This window comes from Aphelocoma coerulescens, chromosome 8 (genome assembly GCF_041296385.1).
Source record: "Aphelocoma coerulescens isolate FSJ_1873_10779 chromosome 8, UR_Acoe_1.0, whole genome shotgun sequence".
NCBI classification, from domain to species: Eukaryota; Metazoa; Chordata; class Aves; order Passeriformes; family Corvidae; genus Aphelocoma; species Aphelocoma coerulescens.
The window spans coordinates 24,785,408-24,805,954 of NC_091022.1; the positions used below are offsets into that span (position 1 = coordinate 24,785,408).

A 20,547-nucleotide genomic window follows, 5' to 3' on the forward strand; every position below is an offset into this window, starting at 1 on the left:
GGCCGCTGCGGGGCCATTCCCAGCCGTGCCTGCGCCCGCTGCGGTGGGAGCCGGGGCCGTGCTCAACCTACCTCCGGCCCGCATTTTTACCTCTTCAAGTGAAGAGGGATCAAACCCTTCAGTTGGGAGGGGGAGCACTAAAATGATCCAGAGTAAAGCGGTCAGTGATGCACCTTTTCAACTAGCACTATAAATACCTTCCCTTAATTACAATAAGAAATGGCTAGAAACAATAGAAGAAAAAAACAAAAACAAAAACCAAATTAATAAAGCCTTAATGTTCCCCCATTAGCCATGTCATTGCCTGATGATCTAGCTCTAGAGCTTGGGCCCCAGTGCTCAGTTAACAAAGCCAGACCTGACTTTCCACGTGTTTTTTGCCTGAAATTGCAGTAGATGTTTGAGGGAAAAAAAGCAATCCAGACATCTTGAAATTACTCAGCACCACACTATGAAAGGAAAATTCCGCTTAAAGGGAAGGGTGTTTTTTGTTATTTTGGTCCAGTATATTAACGTTTTGCTTGCTCAGAGGTTGCTGTCCAGAATTATATGATTTGTGTAACTTACTATAACACCACACCCTTGTCCTGAGCTGTGGGCAAGTAGTTTGGCTTTTGTTTTCAAATTGTTTCTAGCCCTTGAGCATTTGAAGAAAGTCTTTAAAATATTAACCAATACAACTGTCATCTTCCTGTGTTTCCAGACATTTTACAATAGGAAACAAAGAACAAAACCCTGCAACAATAGCTCAGAGGTATGAATTGCCTCATTCATCTCACTGGAATGTTCAAAAACATTAACTATTTTTTGACTGATTCAGCAGAAAATGTGCTGGCAGATAATAAGCTTATGCCTGATCCAGGGGAGATTCAGGGACTGAGAAAGGTTTTATTTTTCAGCACAGCAAAGTAGCACCTTTCCTGAAAGGAAGCAAATACCCTTGTTGATGGAAGAGGCTGCGTGAGAAGAGAAATTCTGACATGGCTTAAAGGCAGCTGCTGCCTTCCTCTCTCTTTACTGGCTTCAAAATGGCACACAGCTTATCACAGACTAATTCTGTGAAAAATTAATTAGCAATTAGTGCCCACTCAAACATACCACAAACTAACACTGCAGTCCTTAGGATTTGACTGGGAAAGGCCCAGGATTTGAGGGGGGGGGGTGTTTTAATCTCTAGTTTAACACTCAGAACAGGAAAGGCAAGGTCAGCACCACCGGCTGAACTGCTGTTGAGACAATGCCATCACTAAAACAAAGTTTGTTCCAATGCCTGGTAGAGAATGCTGATGTACTAAAAGGCCAGTGAGAAAACACATGGCTCCACCATCATTCCACTGTCCTCCCACCAGGAATGGGAATGAATCACCACTTCCAGCCTAATTCTTCACCTTGTGCAATATTATCATCACAAAGTTATGGAAAAGAGCAGCTTCATTAATAGACAGTAGTGCTTGGTGACAGAATATTTCTGTGTTAATTCAGAACAAAGTAAATCTATTATTTCTGCATACCCCATCACCCAGTATCAGATCCTTGAGGAGTTCAGTAGCAGGTGAACCAGTGAAATTCAGGTTAACCATTTTAACAATGACTGGGAAGCCACATGTATCTTAAATAAAGGCAGCATTAGACAAGTAAAGATTTTTTTTTTTTTAATGGAGCCTTTGACCTTTATGAGCAGTATGTAATTTTAAATAAATAGAAAACACAGAGGTGAAAAAAAACAATCACAAAAGTTTTAAAAGTGCCAGCTTTCCCCCCTTTCCTTCAAAGATTTCATGATACAGAGAGTTACATATGTGCCATTTTGGCTGAATTCAAAATAATTTTATGCAAAGTAAAGCCAAAGTTATACTTCCCTTCCCCACAGACACAATGCCCACACAGTAATCCAACCACTTCAACAAACTTCTAGAAATTAGTGCTTTAGCTCCTTTACCCCTGCTCTGCCACACACATTATCAGTGGCTCACAGTTGGCACAAACATGGAAAAGTCTGTTTTTAAAAAGTCAACAGAAGAACACTTAAGTAATGACCCTGTTAAAATTATATTAAAAGTACATCTTGGGCTCAGGTTGATCCATCTTCAATATGCTTTAAAATCACACCTAACTGTAAACAAAAGTGCACACACATGTCAATGCTGCCTCAGCCAGGCACTTTGAGGTGGCTGTCCCTGAGCTGGGCTGAAAACTCAGTTCTGCAAGTTTTACATTGCTACAACAGAGTGACCTCTTCAAAGACAGCTCAATCTGTGGTTTCCTGTAGTCTTTTACAGAGAGGTCCCTCTGATTTGAAGCAGTGGTTGCAATCATCTCGGGGGATGTTCAGAACAGCTTTGGTAATTGCCTGAGTTGTTTCACATCAAGAATGGTGCCAACAGAATTTATGCTGTTTGACTGGTTAAACATTTCAAGAGTTGGAGTATGTAGATTTCCACAGAAGGCCTGAGTATCTCCTTCATCTTTCCTGACAGGTTGTTCAGTGAATTCAACCCTCCCAGGTAACAATCTGGTTTTTGATTTTAAATCCTTTAGGAACTGAAATGAGTTTTCATCTGCTTGATCTGTTCTGGGAGGAAAAGTTTCATTTGTAGTATTTCTTAAACCTGGGCTGTTTAATTCTGGTGGAGAAGCATTAGTAGTCAACTCTCTGCTGTGACTTTTTAGGTGAATGGGAGGTCTTCCATCCATTCTTTTGGATAATTCAGTCTGGTGGCTAAAGCTGTCCAACACAGGGGTACAGTTTTTGTCTGGCATGCTTTTGCCAGTGCCAAAATTGCTATCTTGAGCCTGCAGTTCCTCTTCATCTTCACTGCTGTCATTGCCCTGTATCAGCCCATATCTCTTCATGTACTTCTTGGTTGCAAAGGACATATTGTTGGGTGAAATTAAACTCAGACCCACCATGCTCTTGTCCATATTTGTTTGCAAGATGTCTTGGAAGGAGAAATCTGCAGGAGGGTTTTGGCCTGAGCGACTGAGAGACAGTCGGGATAACTGATTTTCACTGAGATATTTGAGTGCTATAGCATTTGCTTCCATGCTCAGATCAACAACATTGGGACACATGCTGACACTGGCAAGTGACATGGAATTTAATCCAGGCACCACTGCTTCTGGACTTATACACGCCAAAATGCTGAAATAAAGCATCAAAAAGTTAGCTTAGCATGGCAGGAAAAGCATGAATTTCACCATTTTGCTCAGTGTACTGATTTCTCCTTTCTTCTGAACACCACAGCTCCATCAGGACTGAGATCATATTATCTGCACATACTGAAAAGCAGCTACTCACCCCCACAATATCCAAACACTGTCAGAGGATGGATGATATTCCCTTCTCCTTCAACACACAGCACCCTCATATGAAGAGCCACCCATCTCCAGCAGGCTACAGAGCTGGTTTTGCCTTTAAAGCAGACTTGAGCTCTTGGTCTTCTCTCACCAGTGAACGTGACATTATGTGTCTGATCCTACAACTCTGAATTCTACCATCCAACCCAAACTTTATAGCTAGAAATACAAGCCCAATGACTGAGACCAAGAACATCTTTCCCAATGCATGGTAATTCCAGGATTTTTACAGAAACTCTGACATAGCATCTGTTTCCAGAAGCCTACAGGGTTCTCGTTTTTGAAGAATCTTCAAACAGGAAATGTTCATTTGTTCTGTTGCCTGATACAGAAATTTCTTGTAAAAATATATATATATATATCAAATGTTTGAATGAACAAGCTCTGGTACACCAGTAACAGTTGTAAACCACTGCATTTAGTTCACACATCATATACTAGTTCACAAACCCAAGCTCCTCATATTAAGAGGCTTCCTATTTCACTGAGCACAAATTCTGAAGTTTGCCCAGGGAGAATGAACTGGCTCAGAACAACAACTACTTATTATGCTATGGAGCTACACTGTTGTTTCCTTCTCTGCTGAGCTGTGGACCTTTTCTCAGAATTGTTTATCAGTCTTGAAAGTGGCAGAAGGAAGAACTCCACCCCACTCCCCAAGTTTGAAGAAAAAAACCCCAAGAGTTCCAGTTTTGCCTTATGGGCTCACATATTAGCATGGTATTGACAATAAAAGAACACTGACAGACTATCCAGCCAGGAAAGTAGTCCAGAAATTCCAGAAAAACACCCAATAAAATACAAGCAAAAAGGAGAGAAAAAGAGGTTATAAACTGTATGACTGGAAACAGCTTTTGACACATGGCTGAAGATTAATTAGGAGGTGGTTAGATTTTTTGTTTACATAATAGCTACATCCTAGGACCAAGAAGACAATAAGGATGAAAGTGAAGCTGTACCAGGCAGTCAGCCTATGCCTACACAGCTACACAAGTAAATTCCTGTGCCTAAAAACCCTCCTTCAGAAGTTACTGCTCTGTTCCTTCCTCTGTTTCAACAAGGCAGTTTCCCTCCCCAGCACTTTCTCTGTGCAAGGCACAGCCCCCACAGTAACAAGCAATTAGGACAGAACCAGTTTTGATTAGACACCAAAGCCACAACAACAATTTCACATATTCTGGTAAAGTGCAAGACAAAGGTTAAGAAGCAATGACAAAACATACAGCTGCTTAACATTCAGTCTCCCAAGTCCAGAGTTTCTCTAGAATACTTTGACACAGACCAAAAGAAATGCCAAAAAGCTTCCTTGTTATTCTAGGGACCTGCATGCTACTGCATGCACAATGCTTTAAGAATCGCCAGATGCTGTAACAGCTAGAACTACTTGTGTTATATTTAAATAATCTGAGTTTTGCTAGCAGAGCCCTTAAACCTATCTGAAATGCCAATTGCATGAGCCAGCGCTTCAATTTTGCAGGAAATGGAGATCAAGTTGCACCCAAATCCCAGCAGCAGTGAAAAGAGTCTTCTCTTGACTCATTGAGCCAAATCTTAATTTTCAGTTGGATCTACACATTACTATTTGAAACCACCAGTGTTTTACCTGGCATTCTCCACTTTGTGTGTATTTTCCTTCATATTGCCAGGTGAGTCCACTGTCACTCCAAGACTCCTCAGCTGTTTGAGTGTGGCACTAATGACACTCTCTTTATCCAGCCCTCCCGTGTCAGTTTCTGAAGCCACTTCTGCTGTACCATCAATATCCTGACACTTAGGACCATCACCATTAACAAATCCTGATTTTAAAGGCAAGTGATCTTGCTCTTCTGAGGACTTCAAGAGGTGGTTTACTTGGCCCTACAGAAAAAGGGAGCAGGGAAAAGACCACATGGCAAAAACATCATGACATACAGGAGCTGTCAAATACCAATATCCTGACTTATTCTTACACAACTTCAAATACAACTTGATGGATTAATAGCATATTCTGCTGAAGAATGAAAATTCAGATTCAGTTCAGATGCAATCACTTAAACTCACAGCAGTGTAGTCAAACTTCAAGCTTTCTATAAGAGTCTCTTCTGAATTTAAACACATCACATACTGATACTCTTCAAGATTAAAATATCTGCCCCTTAAGGGACTTGAATGTAAAATGCTGTGTTATTTTAAAGGCCACTAATTTGGAAAGTTATCAGCAGATATCTTTGAATTAAAGAATTATTATTTATTAGATAACAGACAGTACTCCAGGTATGCATGAAAGAGAACTACAAAATAACCACTTAAACATTAAAAAAAAAATTGAAGAACCACAAACTTGGAGCCTTCTGTAGAGCACAATGTGAATCTGAAAACCACACGCAGTTTTCATTCATGCCAATACCACATCATAACTTCAGCAGGGTGCTGTTCTGACTGTTGCACTCCGTGCAGAATATAAAATGTGCATGAATTACCAGTAAGTCCTGGTAAAGCTTCTGCTCCTCTGAGGGCTGCCGAGGCAGCAGCGAGGCGGGTGGCTCAGAGCCCTGCTCACTTGTTACCACCACCTGGCTCCTGGCTCCCTCCGATGGCTCTTTCTGTAAAGACACACTGACATTTTCTTCCAACGATGAACCACGAACAAGTGCTTGGGAAAAGTTTCCAGTTCTGGAAGAGAACACTAAGATAGCTGCATACTTCCTTGAAACAGCAAAAGCATCATTACCACTACATGTACTTTATTTTTTCATGAACATCAGAGCAGGAGAATAATCAAGTACTGCAACCAGATCCTAATGGGTTTTAGTTTGCTTGCTGCTTGAGGCTTTGCTCCTTTCTGCAGTCACTTTCTTTCAAAAGTCATTTGAGGACTGAGGAAACACACCTCCAAGTGTGCAACTACAACAGCCTGACTAGGTTTTCAAAAGATGATTTCAAAGTGACAATGGCATCTCTGCAGTAGTCAAAACTCAGTGACACACACTGACTTAACCTTAAACCAGAGGAAGGGAAAGTTACAAGCCTTTAGGAATGAATACCTTCCGTATGCTCTGACACATGACATTCAAAAAGCAGCTTTTACCAAGCTACACAACTTATCATGGGATTCCTGTGGCAGTTTAAAAACCTCTCAAAGACAGTTAAAAGTTACAAGTACACACAGGCACACTGAATATCACAAACTGAGAACAAACACCTAGTTGCAATACTTTTCAGTGAGAGATGTGAAAGAAGAGCTATAAAGGGTAAAAAGGGTAAATACTCTGAACGAGTTACAACACAATGCTCTGCACCCCCCCCAGTTGGTGTGTGCATGGCATAAGCCTCTGGAGACCAGACATATCAATACTACTATCATCCCAAGAAGATCCTTAAGCGACCCTCCTCCCCCTTCCTGTTCCTCCTGAGGAGACAAGTGTAAGATAAGGGAATTTCAGAACTCAACTGATCAATTGCCTGTGTTGAAAGCGATAAGATTTAAACCACGTGACATACCAGATAGTCAGTGTAGGTTATCAGCTACTGTTACACTAGCAATTATTCATCATTCCCAAAAAAGTTCCCCTCCTCCTCCTCAAAGAAATCTGTGTGATGCTCTACATTCTTACTATAAGATACTTTACAGCTACTTTACAGGTTTATGAATCCAAGTTGAAGAGAATCTTAAGATGGCATTGTCCTAAAATACAACGTTCATAAGATTGATCTGAATCCATAATATTTGTGGTAGCAGTATATGTTTGCAGATAGTACTTTAATCAAGGACTATGAATAGTTAAGTTATAGCTTAATTACCATCATCTTTCTCAATATGAATATTTTAGAAACCTAATTTAAGTGGAAGGGTATTCCCTCTCCTTTGGCTTTTTCTACTTAGACAGTATTAGATCACTGAAGTGCTAAATTGTTGAGCTATTCCTATGTAGAAATAGCATCCATATAAAAAATTAAAAATATTTTTTAAATCACTTCCCAAATTAGTCTGAAATTACTCACTGCACTACAAAGAATCTGAGCTTAAAAATAATTAAATTAACAGTAGTGAAGTCAGTACTTGCATGCACCACACACAAAGTAATTAGGCATAAAATAAAGAGAAACTCAGAGAACAGCCAGATAATCAAACTCCTCATCCCAAGCCCCTCAGAACTGGAAGGGTTCTGAATGCTGACAAGGAAAAGCCACTCTAGGAAAACAACTGACTATAGCAGCATCTCCTTTTCCAGTCAGGATTCAAGGTAAGAAAAGGAATGCTGCCAGCACAGTGCATGCTTTTGCAAGTCAAAGGCTTTTGCCATCAGCTGCTGCTGATAGGCAGGGGAGCTACATCTGCATCACTGATAAATGCAGACTCTAAGGGCAACTGTGTTTTGGTGAGCTGTACAATTCAAAGCATAATTTAAAAAATCAAGAAGGGAGAGAACACAACAACTGAAGTCAGACTATTTATAACTCCTGAAGAAAAAAATATTACAGAAGTAGTAACTTATGTAAGGCAGTTCAGCCCATTATGTGAGCACAGTGTATTTCTGTTTACTTACTGGGGAGTGTTCTGATTAGTTCCTTCTTCCACAAGGTGAATACTCTCTACAAAGCTGGGCATGTCAACCACCCTTAAGGAAGAAGCAATACTTGTATTACTTGCATCTTGTTCAGCATTAATTGAAATGCTTATGTCCTCCTTGGAAATCTCTCCATCTTCTTTTTTCCCTTGTGGTATGGAGTTGCCTTGTTTTTCTGGGGCTGTATTCCAAAATAAACTAGCACCTAGGACAAAATTAGAGATTTAACTATTTAGGAAAGGTCATTACTTTTTTCTGAGACCCTTTGGCTTTGTATAGCTAGAGGAATAATTTCCTCCCGTTCATGTTTCTTTCACCATTTGAAAAGTGATTTACTGTTTAAATCAGCTAGAAGTTGCCAAAACATCATTCAGGTCCCAGTTTCTTCCAAAGCATACTTGATGAAAAGAAAGGTTGTATTAAATCATTTTAATGCATTGACCTTGAGCCTGTTTCAAAGTTTCCTCCAGACTAACCACAACACTTCCATGGATTTAACAGGAACCAATATGTTAATATGCAGCTGTACAGATACAGCTGCATAACTTGCCTAACTTAAAGCAAATACAATCTCCTCTTCATGCATGATTTACAAACACCATCAATAATATATTTATTGGAACACTATTTGGCATAGAAGCTATTACTTTTCAGAACAGTATATTAAATCAAAAAAGATGTGTAGTTACACTTCAATAAGACACGATTTTAAATAGAACACCTTTCTAAAGCTATCAGAAAAATAATTCTTTCAGTGATGGCAATCAAAGAGAAAAGTAACTTCAGCCTAAACTTGCAACTTGCAAACTTAGATGTCTTTTGGATCTAGGTGCATGTTTGCCCAGCTTCAGCATTTCTGCAAAACATTTCCTCCATGTCCAAACAAACCACAGAAATGTTCAGAAAAAGTGGTGCCAGCCAGTCTGTTTTAAAAGAATGAAGCGTTACCTGTGCTCACAGCAACGCTCACACTTTTCCTCTTGTGTGATTGTGGTGAGGTCTGTGTTTCCATGGAAACGAGGTCCCCTGGCTTCTCTGGCTGCACAGCCTGGCTGGTGGCTCCCAGCTCCGAGGAACCTGCCTGGCGAGCCTGTGCTTCCAGTAAGCGCTGGATCTGTAACAGTCAGCACAAAGTTAGGATATGGACAACAAAATATAAGCTATAACAGGCAAAAGTGAATTCATTTGCTTCTGCTAAGATCTGGATTCAAATCCAAGCTGCACTGCCACAGCTGTCTGAACACCTTCCAGTTCTCAGCAGTGCACACAGCATAAATCAAAACACCAAGTTTGATATTGGCAGAGCCAGCACAGAAGATCTTTAAGCACGTTGGCAGAGGCAGCACCAAGACAACTTGGGTAAAGCCTATTTGCACCACACTTGCTGGAAGTGTTCCTCCCCTTTCATTCACATACAAAGCCTATTAACTGACTTACATGCCAACTGTCCCTACACCAACTTTGTATTAATTACAAAGCTAAGCAATTAAATGATAAAATTAAGGTTGCCAGGCAATCTTCTCTCTAGGATTTTCATCCACCCTGTTCACCAATTAGTTTGCAGCTCCAGGGAGAAATATAGTAACAGTGAAAGCTGCAGTAAGGAGGGGTTTCCCTCACGCACAAGCCATGCTTTGGGAGCTTGATTTTACATGCAGGAACTATACCAAAAACATATTCCAGCTGTAATTTTCTAGTTTTAGTACTGCAAACTTCCCTGTTTGTCTTGTTCATCACCAGCAGCAAAATTTAGACTCGGGCTCTTCAGCCCTAAATCATACTCTGCAAAATATGGGGCCAGCAGGTGAATCAAAGGGTTGGTATTTTGAAGAAACTTAACCTCGTAAGGCAACAGAACTCAGCAAGACTCCCAAAGTCCAGTTTTCTAGCACAGCAACAAAGACCTGATGAATCAGGAATTGATGCAGACAACTGAAGTTTTCAAAGCAACAGCTCAGGGAGCTGCAGGCTTGAAGGTGGATAAAGCAACATATGACAACATTCTGTGCTTCATCTGTATGTTTACAATAATTCCAAAGCCTATAGCCTATGCAGTAATTTTTTTTTACACAGACAAGAGTGTATATAGAAAAGCATTTATATATAAAATGTATCAGTTTGCACTACAAACAGTCAACTAAAAGTAAACCTTCATGTTATGGAAATACCATAAAAATACATGCAAAATCTAATTAGATGTGAGTCAAGTAATTTTTATTTAAGGGACACCAGTTGGTAGAGCTAATTGAGTCCCCTCTCCATGCCCAGACTGCAGCTGGTACGACAGGCTCCCTTGTTCCAACATGGATAGACAACAGTTAATTTAATCCCTTTGGCAGAGGAACTATCAAAACATAATCACTAAGAGGGGAGAGGAGAAAGCTGACATTTCCACAAACCTGAGCTTGAAGTAATTTGAGTTGTCTGTCTTGCTCGGTAAGAAGCCTGTATGCATCTGGAGATAATCCCATCATTCCATTATCTGATCCTGCTGCAGGAGCAGGCGTGTGCAGGCACGGGGAGTGGGCTGCACAGCACTGTGGACTCGAGGAGCTTGCACTTGATGGGATCCTTATTCCAGGTGATAAGCCTTTGTCAAGAGAACAGCTCCCTGTTTTCCCAGGATATTTCATGTTTATAGGGCTGCTTGTGGCATATCCTGGGTTGCAGCAAACATTTGGGCAAATGATATTTTGATGGAAAACTGCACAAGGATTTTGCTGAGCCATCTCCGATTGGATTTCCACTCCATATTTGGGGCTCATTTTACCAGTTCCTTGCCATGAGTTTATGGGATTATACTGGAGAGAAGCAGGACACTGACAGCTGCATGCTGGACAACAAGGTGGCACTTGAATTGGCACCTGCAGGTCTGGTGGTTGCCTGCAGCTCTGTGGTGATAAAGCAGAGTTGTGGAGGGCTGGCTGTGTGACAGCAGGAAGCTGCTTGGAACCAGATATTGATGTTCTCCTAACTGGAGGCTCTCCCTGTGGTGTGACACTTTCAGGATTTAACACAAGTTTTTCCAATGGCTTTCTGGGGTGGTGCACAGATGTATCTGGGGAAGGCCCACTACAAGGGGTTGAAGAAGATGATCCTGAACTTTTTCTTGATTGAGGGCAAGCCTTCTTACACTGCACCTGCTGCTGCAGTGGAGCTTGATTTCCTCTACAAGGCATTGAAGCTGGAATTTTCTGGCTTATAGGATTTGGTAATCGTCTCAAAGAGGGATCTCCCATATTAGCAGGAAAGTTCTGCTTGTCTTCAGAGTGCTGGCTGGGGTGACTTGTAGATCTCATGCACCACTTCTTTCTAATAGGTTGATTTGGCCCTGTGGGTAGACTTTTAGCATTTGAAGTCCCCACAGGCTTAGATGGTTGTCCTGATTCTATGAAACTCCCATCCAAAATAAGTGACAGCTCTGGCACTGAAGGAAAAACTCTGGTAACCTGAAGGAACAATTACACACATGTATGATAATTTAAAACATTGTCTGCTCTTTGAATGCAGGATTTCCTCAAAGAAAACATTTTCATTTAAAATCAATATATGATGATTATCAGCCCCAAACCAACTACATGTTAAACACATTCCTAAAAGATTGGAGAATCCAGGAACAGAAAAAGCAGCAAGATCTCTAGGATCATTCTTAAAGGACAAAACTGCTTTCATGCAGCGCAACAGCCACGTCTGCCAAATGAATGCTCCATGTAATTCAGGAGCACATTTCAGAATATGGATATTCCCCTTCTAGAAATAGACTGTAAGTTCCCTCTCACTATTCTTAGACCCAGGAGATAGCAGCAACAGAACATATTTTATACACAACTATCACATCCTTCTACACCTATGCTGTACAAGGGCTGGTATTTATTGTATTTGTACACACTTCAGCAAAGAAAGGACAGAGCATCAGATCTTTTGAGTAAATGCAATAAAAAACCACAAGAGCTTGCTGTCTCTGTCTCAGACACCCTAGCTCTTCCATTCAACAATGGTGAGATTCCTAAAGTAGAAACTACTCTCTCTGTTCCCAAACCATAGCATGGTACAGGAATTAAAGTATCTAGAATCCTGGAAAAATGGCAGGTTAACTAGAGCAGGAGTTGGGACTTTTGGTTCATTTCTTCACTGTTTTCCCCTGCTAGCACTTTGAGAGAGAAGTTTTACACTGTCCAGTTCCCTTACAATGAGTTTTGCTGCTCTGTCACATTTGAGATACCCAGAACAACTACTTGTTTAGATACCTGTTGACTCACTGGGTGAGGACTTGGAATTGGTCTGGGAGATAAATCCTCATCTTCCACACCAGAGTCGTGATCACTTGCTGACAACTTGCTGGGAGAAGAGCCTTGGGGAGGACTAAAACCAAAATAAATCAAAGTAAAAATGTTTGCTTGTCAGATTTGGCAGCACTAACATGAAACTTCATGTTTTTCAATGTGCCATCTACAATGCATCATTTTTTCAAGAAGCAGTTGCTACCCATCTTCTCCCTGGGTAGCTGAGGAGTTCACCCAGCACACAGTTCTAAGATCAAACGATGAAAATACAAATACTGCTTTTGGGCAAGGAGATACAAACCCTCTCTCCTCACAGCCTCACACAAACATACCTTTAAAGTGACATTCTAACAGCAAAGCACTGATTTATATTTAAAAGATAGGAGGTGCTACAGTGAAGATTGTAACATTCTTTGAAGGAAAATAAAGGCCATCTTCTAGATAAAAATTTGATGGATTTGACTGAGGTTCTTAAAAATCACTAGAGGTTCAACCTATCCAAGTCTTGGAGCTCCAAAAAGTGGGAAGAAAAAAGGAATTACCAACTCAAGTAGATTTCAATTAGAGATTTGCTTCAAAGGACAGATCTCACTTAAAGCTTAATACAGTGAACTAAGCCTCATCAGTGAGGAAGCCTTTTTAGAAACATCCATTGTATAAATTACAACCACCAGTACCAAGTAGTTTTTCTTGGAATACAGTTATCTTACTTGAAAACTATTAACTCTAGGAATAATAAAAAGCACATACACAGATTTTAATGCAAGAAAATGTATGTACAGCTAAACTGACACATAGCACAGAACAGATCAAAAACTTCATCCAATAAATACTTCATTTTTGCATATAAATGGCATCTGAAAGATTTACCTTTTGATTGGTAGTTTCTTGCAAATTCTGCTGAAGAACTCAGTTTCTGCATTTTGGTTTTCTGCACTCAACTCAAACTGGATAGGATTCTTGTCTGATGGTTCAACATTCTGGAATGAAGTGTTCCATATTTGTGAAGCAAGAAACCTTCAAACTTTCAATCACTGAGGCACTACTTCCAAAGAAACAGCTTTAAGGACATTTATGTGATTATTTGCTGCCTGTCCCCTACTTTCAAATTTTTCACCACTGCAAGGAGGCAGGCAACTTCCCTTTCTGTTCAACACTGTTTCCCTGCTACTCTGTAAAGTAGTTGGGCTAATTATAGCCATGAGCAGATGCTTCCTCACTGTAACTGCTCAGATACTCCTCCAGGGCTGTCACCACTACAGGAAACAACAAACGTTCCTGTACTGTTTCACACACCACAGCTGGGCAACTCCTGGAGATAACGGAAGTGAGCTTCTGTGGAGAGATCTGTCATCTTCAGAAAGCTAAGCTGTCCCTAGGCTGAAGGTAGAAGGCAGCCCTGAAAACAAGGAAATTCCATTGGGAAGAGAACTGTGTAGACAGCACAGGACACATGTTACACTCACTGCTTGTCTGACAGGGCATAGCAGCATTTATTGAGCAAATTAACAACTCAGCTTCAGGTTCTGCACAAGCCTAGAAAGACACATCTAGGAACTGAGATTTCCTAGAACCTCCTCAAACCTTATTAGCCATCTCCCAGACATGGTGTCAAATTCTTTCAAAGAGTTACTTTGCACAAAGATGAAATCTGATGAAATTAGCAACCACTGAATTCCTTTTCGCATTCAACTTCAGGCAAAGCACGACACTCAGCTTTGCTCTCCAGCAAGCATCACCCAGAGCAGCTGTCAGATGTGGCCAAGGGGCACAGAGCACAGCAGAGTAACAAATGCTACAGGAAGTCTGAGTCTCTGCTCAGAAGGCCAGAAGGTCACTAGCAGGAAGGAACACTAACCAAGTACAACACAGCACAGTACATTTAAAAGACAGATCCTTAATGCTATTAGAAAAGTGAGCAGTGCTGACTTTGGAAGCAATTTCTCAATTTGAGGGACAAACTGAATTTACAATAATCACCAGGAAAAAGCAGCTTTATAGAGCTACATCATTTTCAAACACTGCAGATCCATTTGGGTCACATCATAATGACTAAGGCAAATTTTACCACAATGCAGTAGGAAAGCAAGACACTTACTTTGAAGAGGTGAACTGTTTCATGGCAAGTTAGGATCTGAAACCCCAGCTCAGTCTGCCCACTGCATGGAACACACTCATAAAACTCTGGTTCCTTGTGTGTCAATGAATAAAGCACAATAAGAAAACTTCCAGATTCTGAAAAAACCCTGAAACAGAAGAAAACCACATCTTTAAATAACTTAAACAGGAAGGAGGGCCCTTAAATTCTCAATACAGTGAGCAAATTTTCACACAGTTTAGCAAACTGGTGGATCACGTTTTGAGTGGTGCTGAGCTATAGATAGTGCAGATGGATTTATGACCGTAGCCACATGCAAGAACCAAAGAAAAGTAGAGAAATGGGAATAATTCATCTCCTTTGTATTTCAAACCTTTACAATCACTTAGCACTTTAAATGAATTCCTGGAAGACTTTAAGCACAACACAGAAGAAAACTTCTGTAAGAATGATACTGTGTTTTATTTTCATTTTAGCTTTTAATTGAAGATGCATTATAAAGACACTTAGTGACTCAGTTATCCCTAAACATTCAAAAAAACATTCACTAGCAAGCAGATTTTTTTTAAAGGAAAATTATATTGAAGTTCTTTTTCTACAAGTTGAGAATAGTGAGTAACAACAGTCAGCACTTAGAACAAGTTCAAGGATAATGACAATAACGTGTGTTTCCAGGAAAAGGTAGAACTACTTTCAGAACAGTTTTTCTTTTTATAGCCCTAGTAACATGCTTGTTTGTGGGATTTTTTTATTTGTTTGCTTTTTCATTAAATAATATATGTGATAGAAAAAGCAGTAGAAACAGGATGCTTGAAAAACACATTCATACAACTTCAAAATTATACTTACAGCTTAAAGAGTTAAAAATGTATGATGCACAGATTAGGCAGTTAGCCTGCAGAGGTTAATGCTGTTTGCATGGTTCATCAAATCTGCCTAATCCATGATGGAATCAGTGAAAGTTAATGAGAGTCAAGCATCTAACTTGCCTATCTAATAATCTAATTGGTCTCTTATCTGTGTTTGGACATATTTCAGTTGTTAAGGAAAAGAAGTCTATTTTTGTAATTGCAGACACATCTGTTCACCAAATGTGGTTGTATTTCATAATTTAAAAACAAGTGTGGTCAATCAGAAGTGCTTATGCATACAGCATATTTCAAAGTCTCATTGACCTGAGGTGCAGTTTCAAACTAGAAATACCTGAACTCTCTCCCAGCTTCCATACAGATAAAACTTGGCAAATATTACAAATGAAAAGATGTAGAAAATGAGGAATGATTATTCACTAACATCACAATGAAAAAATACCCCAGAATGCAAACACACTTACAAAAACTGAACATTTAACAGGAAGTCATAACAGGACAGCAGAGGCTGCAAATCAATATGCTTCAATATGTTGGTCACCCACAACCAGGAAGAAAACTTATCTCAAAGAAAATACCCCTAGAAAAGTTCAAAACCAAACCCCCACCACTGTTTAAACTACTGTTTCCTGCTTGTGGCTTCTTATTTAAACTAAAATGCAGTGACCTTAATGATATTAATGTTTACCCTCTTCTGACTTTGAGATATCAGCTCAGCTTTACAACACTTTGGTCACAGAAAATTTTTGTGCGGAAGCCAAAACCAAAAAGAACATTTAAGCCAGACAGCCTTACCTCTACACAACCTATAAATCACAGAATTCCCTCAAATATCTTTGAGCAGAGCCCATGCTGTCATGCATTTCTGTGGAATACTTTTTTAGGCAGCCAATAGCTTCTATGTTTTACCCATAAAAGTGACTTGCCTTTCTTGAATTGAAGAACTGAACAAATATCGCAAGCAACAGGCCCAGACTTGAGGACTACAGATATGAGTAACTCCACTCAGCCAACTAGAAATAAGAAAAAAAATCTAATTAGAGACAGCTCTGTTGCCAAGTTTTTGCTATGTAATCCCTCAGATACATCTCAAATCAATGTGTGTATTAATCTGGACAAACACTTACACTCCAACTAATGGCAGAGCATAAGCCTTGGGATCAGACTCAAGAAGCAAAAGCAATTTCCGTGTTTGGTCCATAGTAAGGTAGCTGAAAGAAAGCAAAAGTTGGGTTTTTTTAGTATTTTGGAAGGCAGTTTTTCAGGGAAAAAAAATCCTGAAGAGATAAGTACAAGTTTAAAAAATATGGTAAGAAAAGAAGTTTGAGAAAAAAAAATTAAAAATCAAAACTACTCTTACTCCACACACTTACAGCAACTCCCCAGCTTTTCATCAATTCCCTGTGTATCAAAGAGTCATCAAGACAAAATTTATTTAGTACTATTTGTAGTATTTTAGTGAATACTAGAAGCAGTATTCATAACAAATCCAGAAATACAAGTCATGTTAAACTTGAAGAGTAACCTTTAGAGAGGCATTCGTAAAGTCCCTCTCCAAATAAAATGACATTCAGTTGCTTCAGATTATTTCCCTGATCTATCCTTAGTTCATCCTACTAAATTAGTTACCAGTCAGAATGATGACTCCCCAATATCATCTCAGAAGCACAATTAACAAAAAAAAGCTTTGGTTTGCATTCATCTGATTTTCATTGTAGGGCAAGCACTGATGTTGCTTAAAAAGCTGGAAGCTGTTTATATTTATTATGTTGACTAGAGGTGTGCTCCCCTGCCCCAGCAGGAAGATCCTTTCACTGAAGCCAAAAGCAAGAACTCCTACTGAACCAGTTAATGCTTTTGCTCCACCCCATTTCCTGTTTCTTGTTCATAACTTCTAATGTAGTTCCAAGGCCCGAAAACATGTTATTTTTATGCCAGTTATTTTACTAAAAAGCAAAGTAAAGTTAAGATCTCTCCTACCTACCTCCTTTAGGAAAGGCAACAAACTGACAGGCAACTTTGACAGTTTTAGCATCACCCGTTACTCACCCACATTTGTAAGTTCCTTGAACTTGTGCAATATTCATAGGACTGTTCAAATTTCTTGCTAGAGCTGTTGGAATAATTGGGACAGACTTCACAGGAGTGTATTTCAAAACATTTGCCACAGTAAGAGAAGCCCAGCGAAAATTAAAATGCAGATTATCCAGGTTTTCTGTGAAAACAATGTGAGCTCTAACAGTGAGCAGTTTAGAAAGATCCAGAGATTCTTTACTGCACAGACTCTGCTGCAGACCCTAGAAGAAAAAAAAAAAAAAAAAGTTAAATACACTAAATTATTTTCACATGATTACCATGATTCAAGATGTATTACACTAGGAACTCAAATTATTCATCACAGCTACTATTGCAATAGGTACTATACAAAAAGCCATTAACCCAGGTCTCCAAAGCTCACTGCTCTACTGAATATAATGAATGATGCAGAATACACTTGAAAATTAGCTATGCACACCTTAGCACTGTTTTATGATATATTAGAAAACCTGAGGTTACTTAAATGATATAAAAATTAATACAATAACAGACAACTAAAAGGCTCAAACTGATTTGTCAAAGTTTTCTTTCTTGCATTCAAGAAATTTGTAATTTAACATCTGGATGTATCATCATGAGAAAGCTCATATGTGAAGCAAGGTTAATTTGTATTATAAAACACTACACACTACAACACCTACAGGGAAAAGTTTACATGAATAGAAAGTGTATTTACTAGATTACTTGTCTACAGCACAGAACCAACAGGCACACATTTCAGCTATGGCTGCTAAGCTACACAGAGCTTTACACATTTTGGGTGAGTCACTTGCCTAGCAACACTTCAGTAACAACTGCCCAAATACTGCAACTCATGAATGACAGTTTTGAGGAAAAAAAGAAAAAAAAGCTGTTTTCTCTTCTTAAAAGTAACTCTGCTGCTATCACTTTTGTTTTGCTGGTTAGACCAGCTGAAAAACTTTGGCCAATCAGCAAGATTTTAATCCAAGATTAAAGACTGTGAGATCCTTAAACACCTGTGAGGTCTAACTGATTTCAACAGTTTCCAATACACGTTGCAATGACACTCAAGCAGCTCATTTCACACAATTACATGGTCTTGCTTCAGCCATAACCTTGCTGTGTTGGAAATCAAGCCCTGTACATAGTCCAGCATCCTGCCTAGCAGACAGTTCCCTGTTTAAGAGACCCAAAAGTTCCTAAGAGCTGCCTACCTTGAAAGCCAAGCTGATATCTTCAGCACTGTGCACTATAATATTATCTGAACAAGGTCCCCAGGCATTAACTGTACATGGAATCAAAAAGTCTCCAGGAAGGGATGCAGTTGGAATTTTGCCCGATCCACCAGCAACCTCTCGGCCAGGATCAAAGCGGTCTATTGTTAGCGTTATGCCTTCCCCATCTTCAAAATAAATAAATAAAGTTAGAGTCCAAGGGCAACAACTCAGGCTCCTTAATGACAGCTTAACCAACCAAACAATATTGCCTGTCTACCTCATGTTTAGAATTACCTTCATCTACTGCCAAGGTTCCAAGCAAAAAACAGGAAAATGATTTCTTTTCATTCTGCTTAGCATGGCGATAGGCAAGCCGCAAGGTTTTCTCCACCACAGATAGTTTGGGGTTTCTAAAAAGAGACAAAAAGCAAGTTTAAGTCATAAAATCTTTTTAATGCTTGTTTTTAAAAAGTATCACTTATCCATATGGGAAGAAAATGGAAAGAAATTTTAAGTTACTTTAGACTGATGCATCGTCAAGCCACTGGACTGTGTTACACAAAGCAAAGGAAACTCAAATCTTTCCAATGAAAATCCCTATATGCTTATAGCAAACACACTGCTTCCTCTTCCTTTGGGCCTTGTCATGCAGCAGATTTAAAGGATAAAATGAGGCTTTGCATCACATAGTCCATAATTTATTTTAACCTTTAGCTTCCCCGAAAAAGTTACTGATACCTGTAATAGGTGATGTGTGCGCCAATGACATCACCCATGGGGACTGGGTCCCAAAGTGCACACTTGGACAGAGGGAAACTGAAAGGGACCATCCTTTTGGGAAAAATCTGGGAAGATCACAGAGATAAAAAAAAAAAATGGATTAGGGTACATAGTTATCTTACAGTGTTTAAAAGAAGGAACAAAAGCACGACACAGTAAGAAAACCAAGCTCAGGATACATAAACTGTTGGTACTTTCTTTGTTTCAAGTCCAGGCCAACAAAGCAGAAACTTTGTCCTATGAAGTTGTCAGAGTTACGAAGTCACACAAACAAAACAACACAAAACTTTTATTGTCCACTTGACAGTTTCTTTGTGGAACCTTGGAAGATGTGTAGGCCAAAATACAAGTCTGCAGACAAAGCTTAAGGAAAAGCTGCTCTGGATATAGTTTAGGGAAAAAAAAGAGTTATCACTAATTAGAAACTCCCATGGCACACAAAAACTGATTTAGCAAATTTAACACTAGATCAGCTTCCCAAAGCCCTGTTTCAGTCTTGGGATTTCAAGTGAGCATTCAAACCACTTAAACTTTGAAGACTTCTGAAATAAAACTCTGGCTTAACTCAAATAATACAGTGCAAAACTTGCAGACAGACTTCAAAGAGCCCTACAGATATCAGCATGTAATCACATTAACTTATTTACACGAGCAGGATTAGATTTTTTTGAGGTGCCTAAACAAAGTAACATGCAAAACAATTAACAGCCCATATTATTTGGCAAACACCTCAATACCTTTTAACAAATAAGCAAGAAGTCTCTTTGTAGTTATCTCAAGCATGAAACTTTGCCAAGCAAAGGTGTTTCCTCTGCAATTCCACTTGCCAGGAAAGACCTTTATTTTTAAGGCAGCCCTCTAAGGAACTCAGGCCCCTCTCGTGTTTCCAGCGGCAGTTAATTAATTCCCATTAATAGCCAAATGCCCAAATAATCCTCAAACTTAAGCCTATAAAACAGGAAATTTTTTTAAAGCCCCACTGCTTCCATTTGACAAGCACGAAGCAGAAACCCACTACCCCCCGCCTCTCTAGCTCTTTACACCCAGAGCCGCACTCGCAGAGGGGCACCGGGCGCAGCGTGCCCGGCGGGGCTGGGGGCGATGCGGGCCCTCCCGGCGCCGAGTGGGTACCTCAGATCTGGGCCGGGCCAAACGGGGTCCGGGCAGGGCCGCAGCTCTGCACTCTCCTCTTCTCCCTCTCCCGGGCGCGGGGCAGCCCCCGGCTCAGCCGGGCAGCGGCCGTGAGAGGAGAGCGGCGCGGCCCCGATGGCACCACAGGCTCAAAGCCCCGCTCCGCCGCTCCCGCCGCGTCCCGCCCGCCCCGGCGCCTTCTGCGGC

At 40.1% G+C, this 20,547-nt stretch overlaps 1 protein-coding gene across 2 annotated transcripts; it reads right to left on the reverse strand.

Annotated features, from left to right (window-relative positions):
- Positions 1-1,009: 1,009 nt before the first annotated feature.
- On the reverse strand, positions 1,010-20,500 carry STIL (STIL centriolar assembly protein). Of its 2 annotated transcripts, none has more exons than XM_069023351.1 (16): positions 20,341-20,500; positions 19,168-19,274; positions 18,724-18,839; positions 18,427-18,614; positions 17,204-17,451; positions 16,282-16,365; positions 16,081-16,167; positions 14,286-14,433; positions 13,058-13,167; positions 12,164-12,266; positions 10,304-11,353; positions 8,853-9,018; positions 7,884-8,109; positions 5,817-6,009; positions 4,961-5,214; positions 1,010-3,142 (listed from the first exon to the last, which is right to left on the reverse strand). In XM_069023351.1, the coding sequence occupies exons 2-16, from the start codon at positions 19,257-19,259 to the stop codon at positions 2,329-2,331; spliced, it is 3,879 nt and encodes a 1,292-aa protein (XP_068879452.1). In that variant the 5' UTR covers positions 19,260-19,274; positions 20,341-20,500; the 3' UTR covers positions 1,010-2,328. The 2 variants fall into 2 exon arrangements, with proteins under 2 accessions (XP_068879452.1, XP_068879451.1); XM_069023350.1 differs by having other exon boundaries at positions 1,011-3,142; positions 12,152-12,266.
- Between the last annotated feature and the right edge of the window lie 47 nt (positions 20,501-20,547).

Coding starts and splice junctions, on each gene's coding strand:
- STIL (XM_069023350.1), bottom strand. CDS start 19,259: ATGGTCCCTTTCAGTTTCCCTCTGTCCAAGTGTGCACTTTGGGACCCA. Junction 18,615..18,723: donor AACCTTGGCAGTAGATGAAG/GTAATTCTAAAC, acceptor TTTATTTTGAAG/ATGGGGAAGGCATAACGCTA. Junction 12,267..13,057: donor AAGAAACTACCAATCAAAAG/GTAAATCTTTCA, acceptor TTTTGGTTTTAG/TCCTCCCCAAGGCTCTTCTC.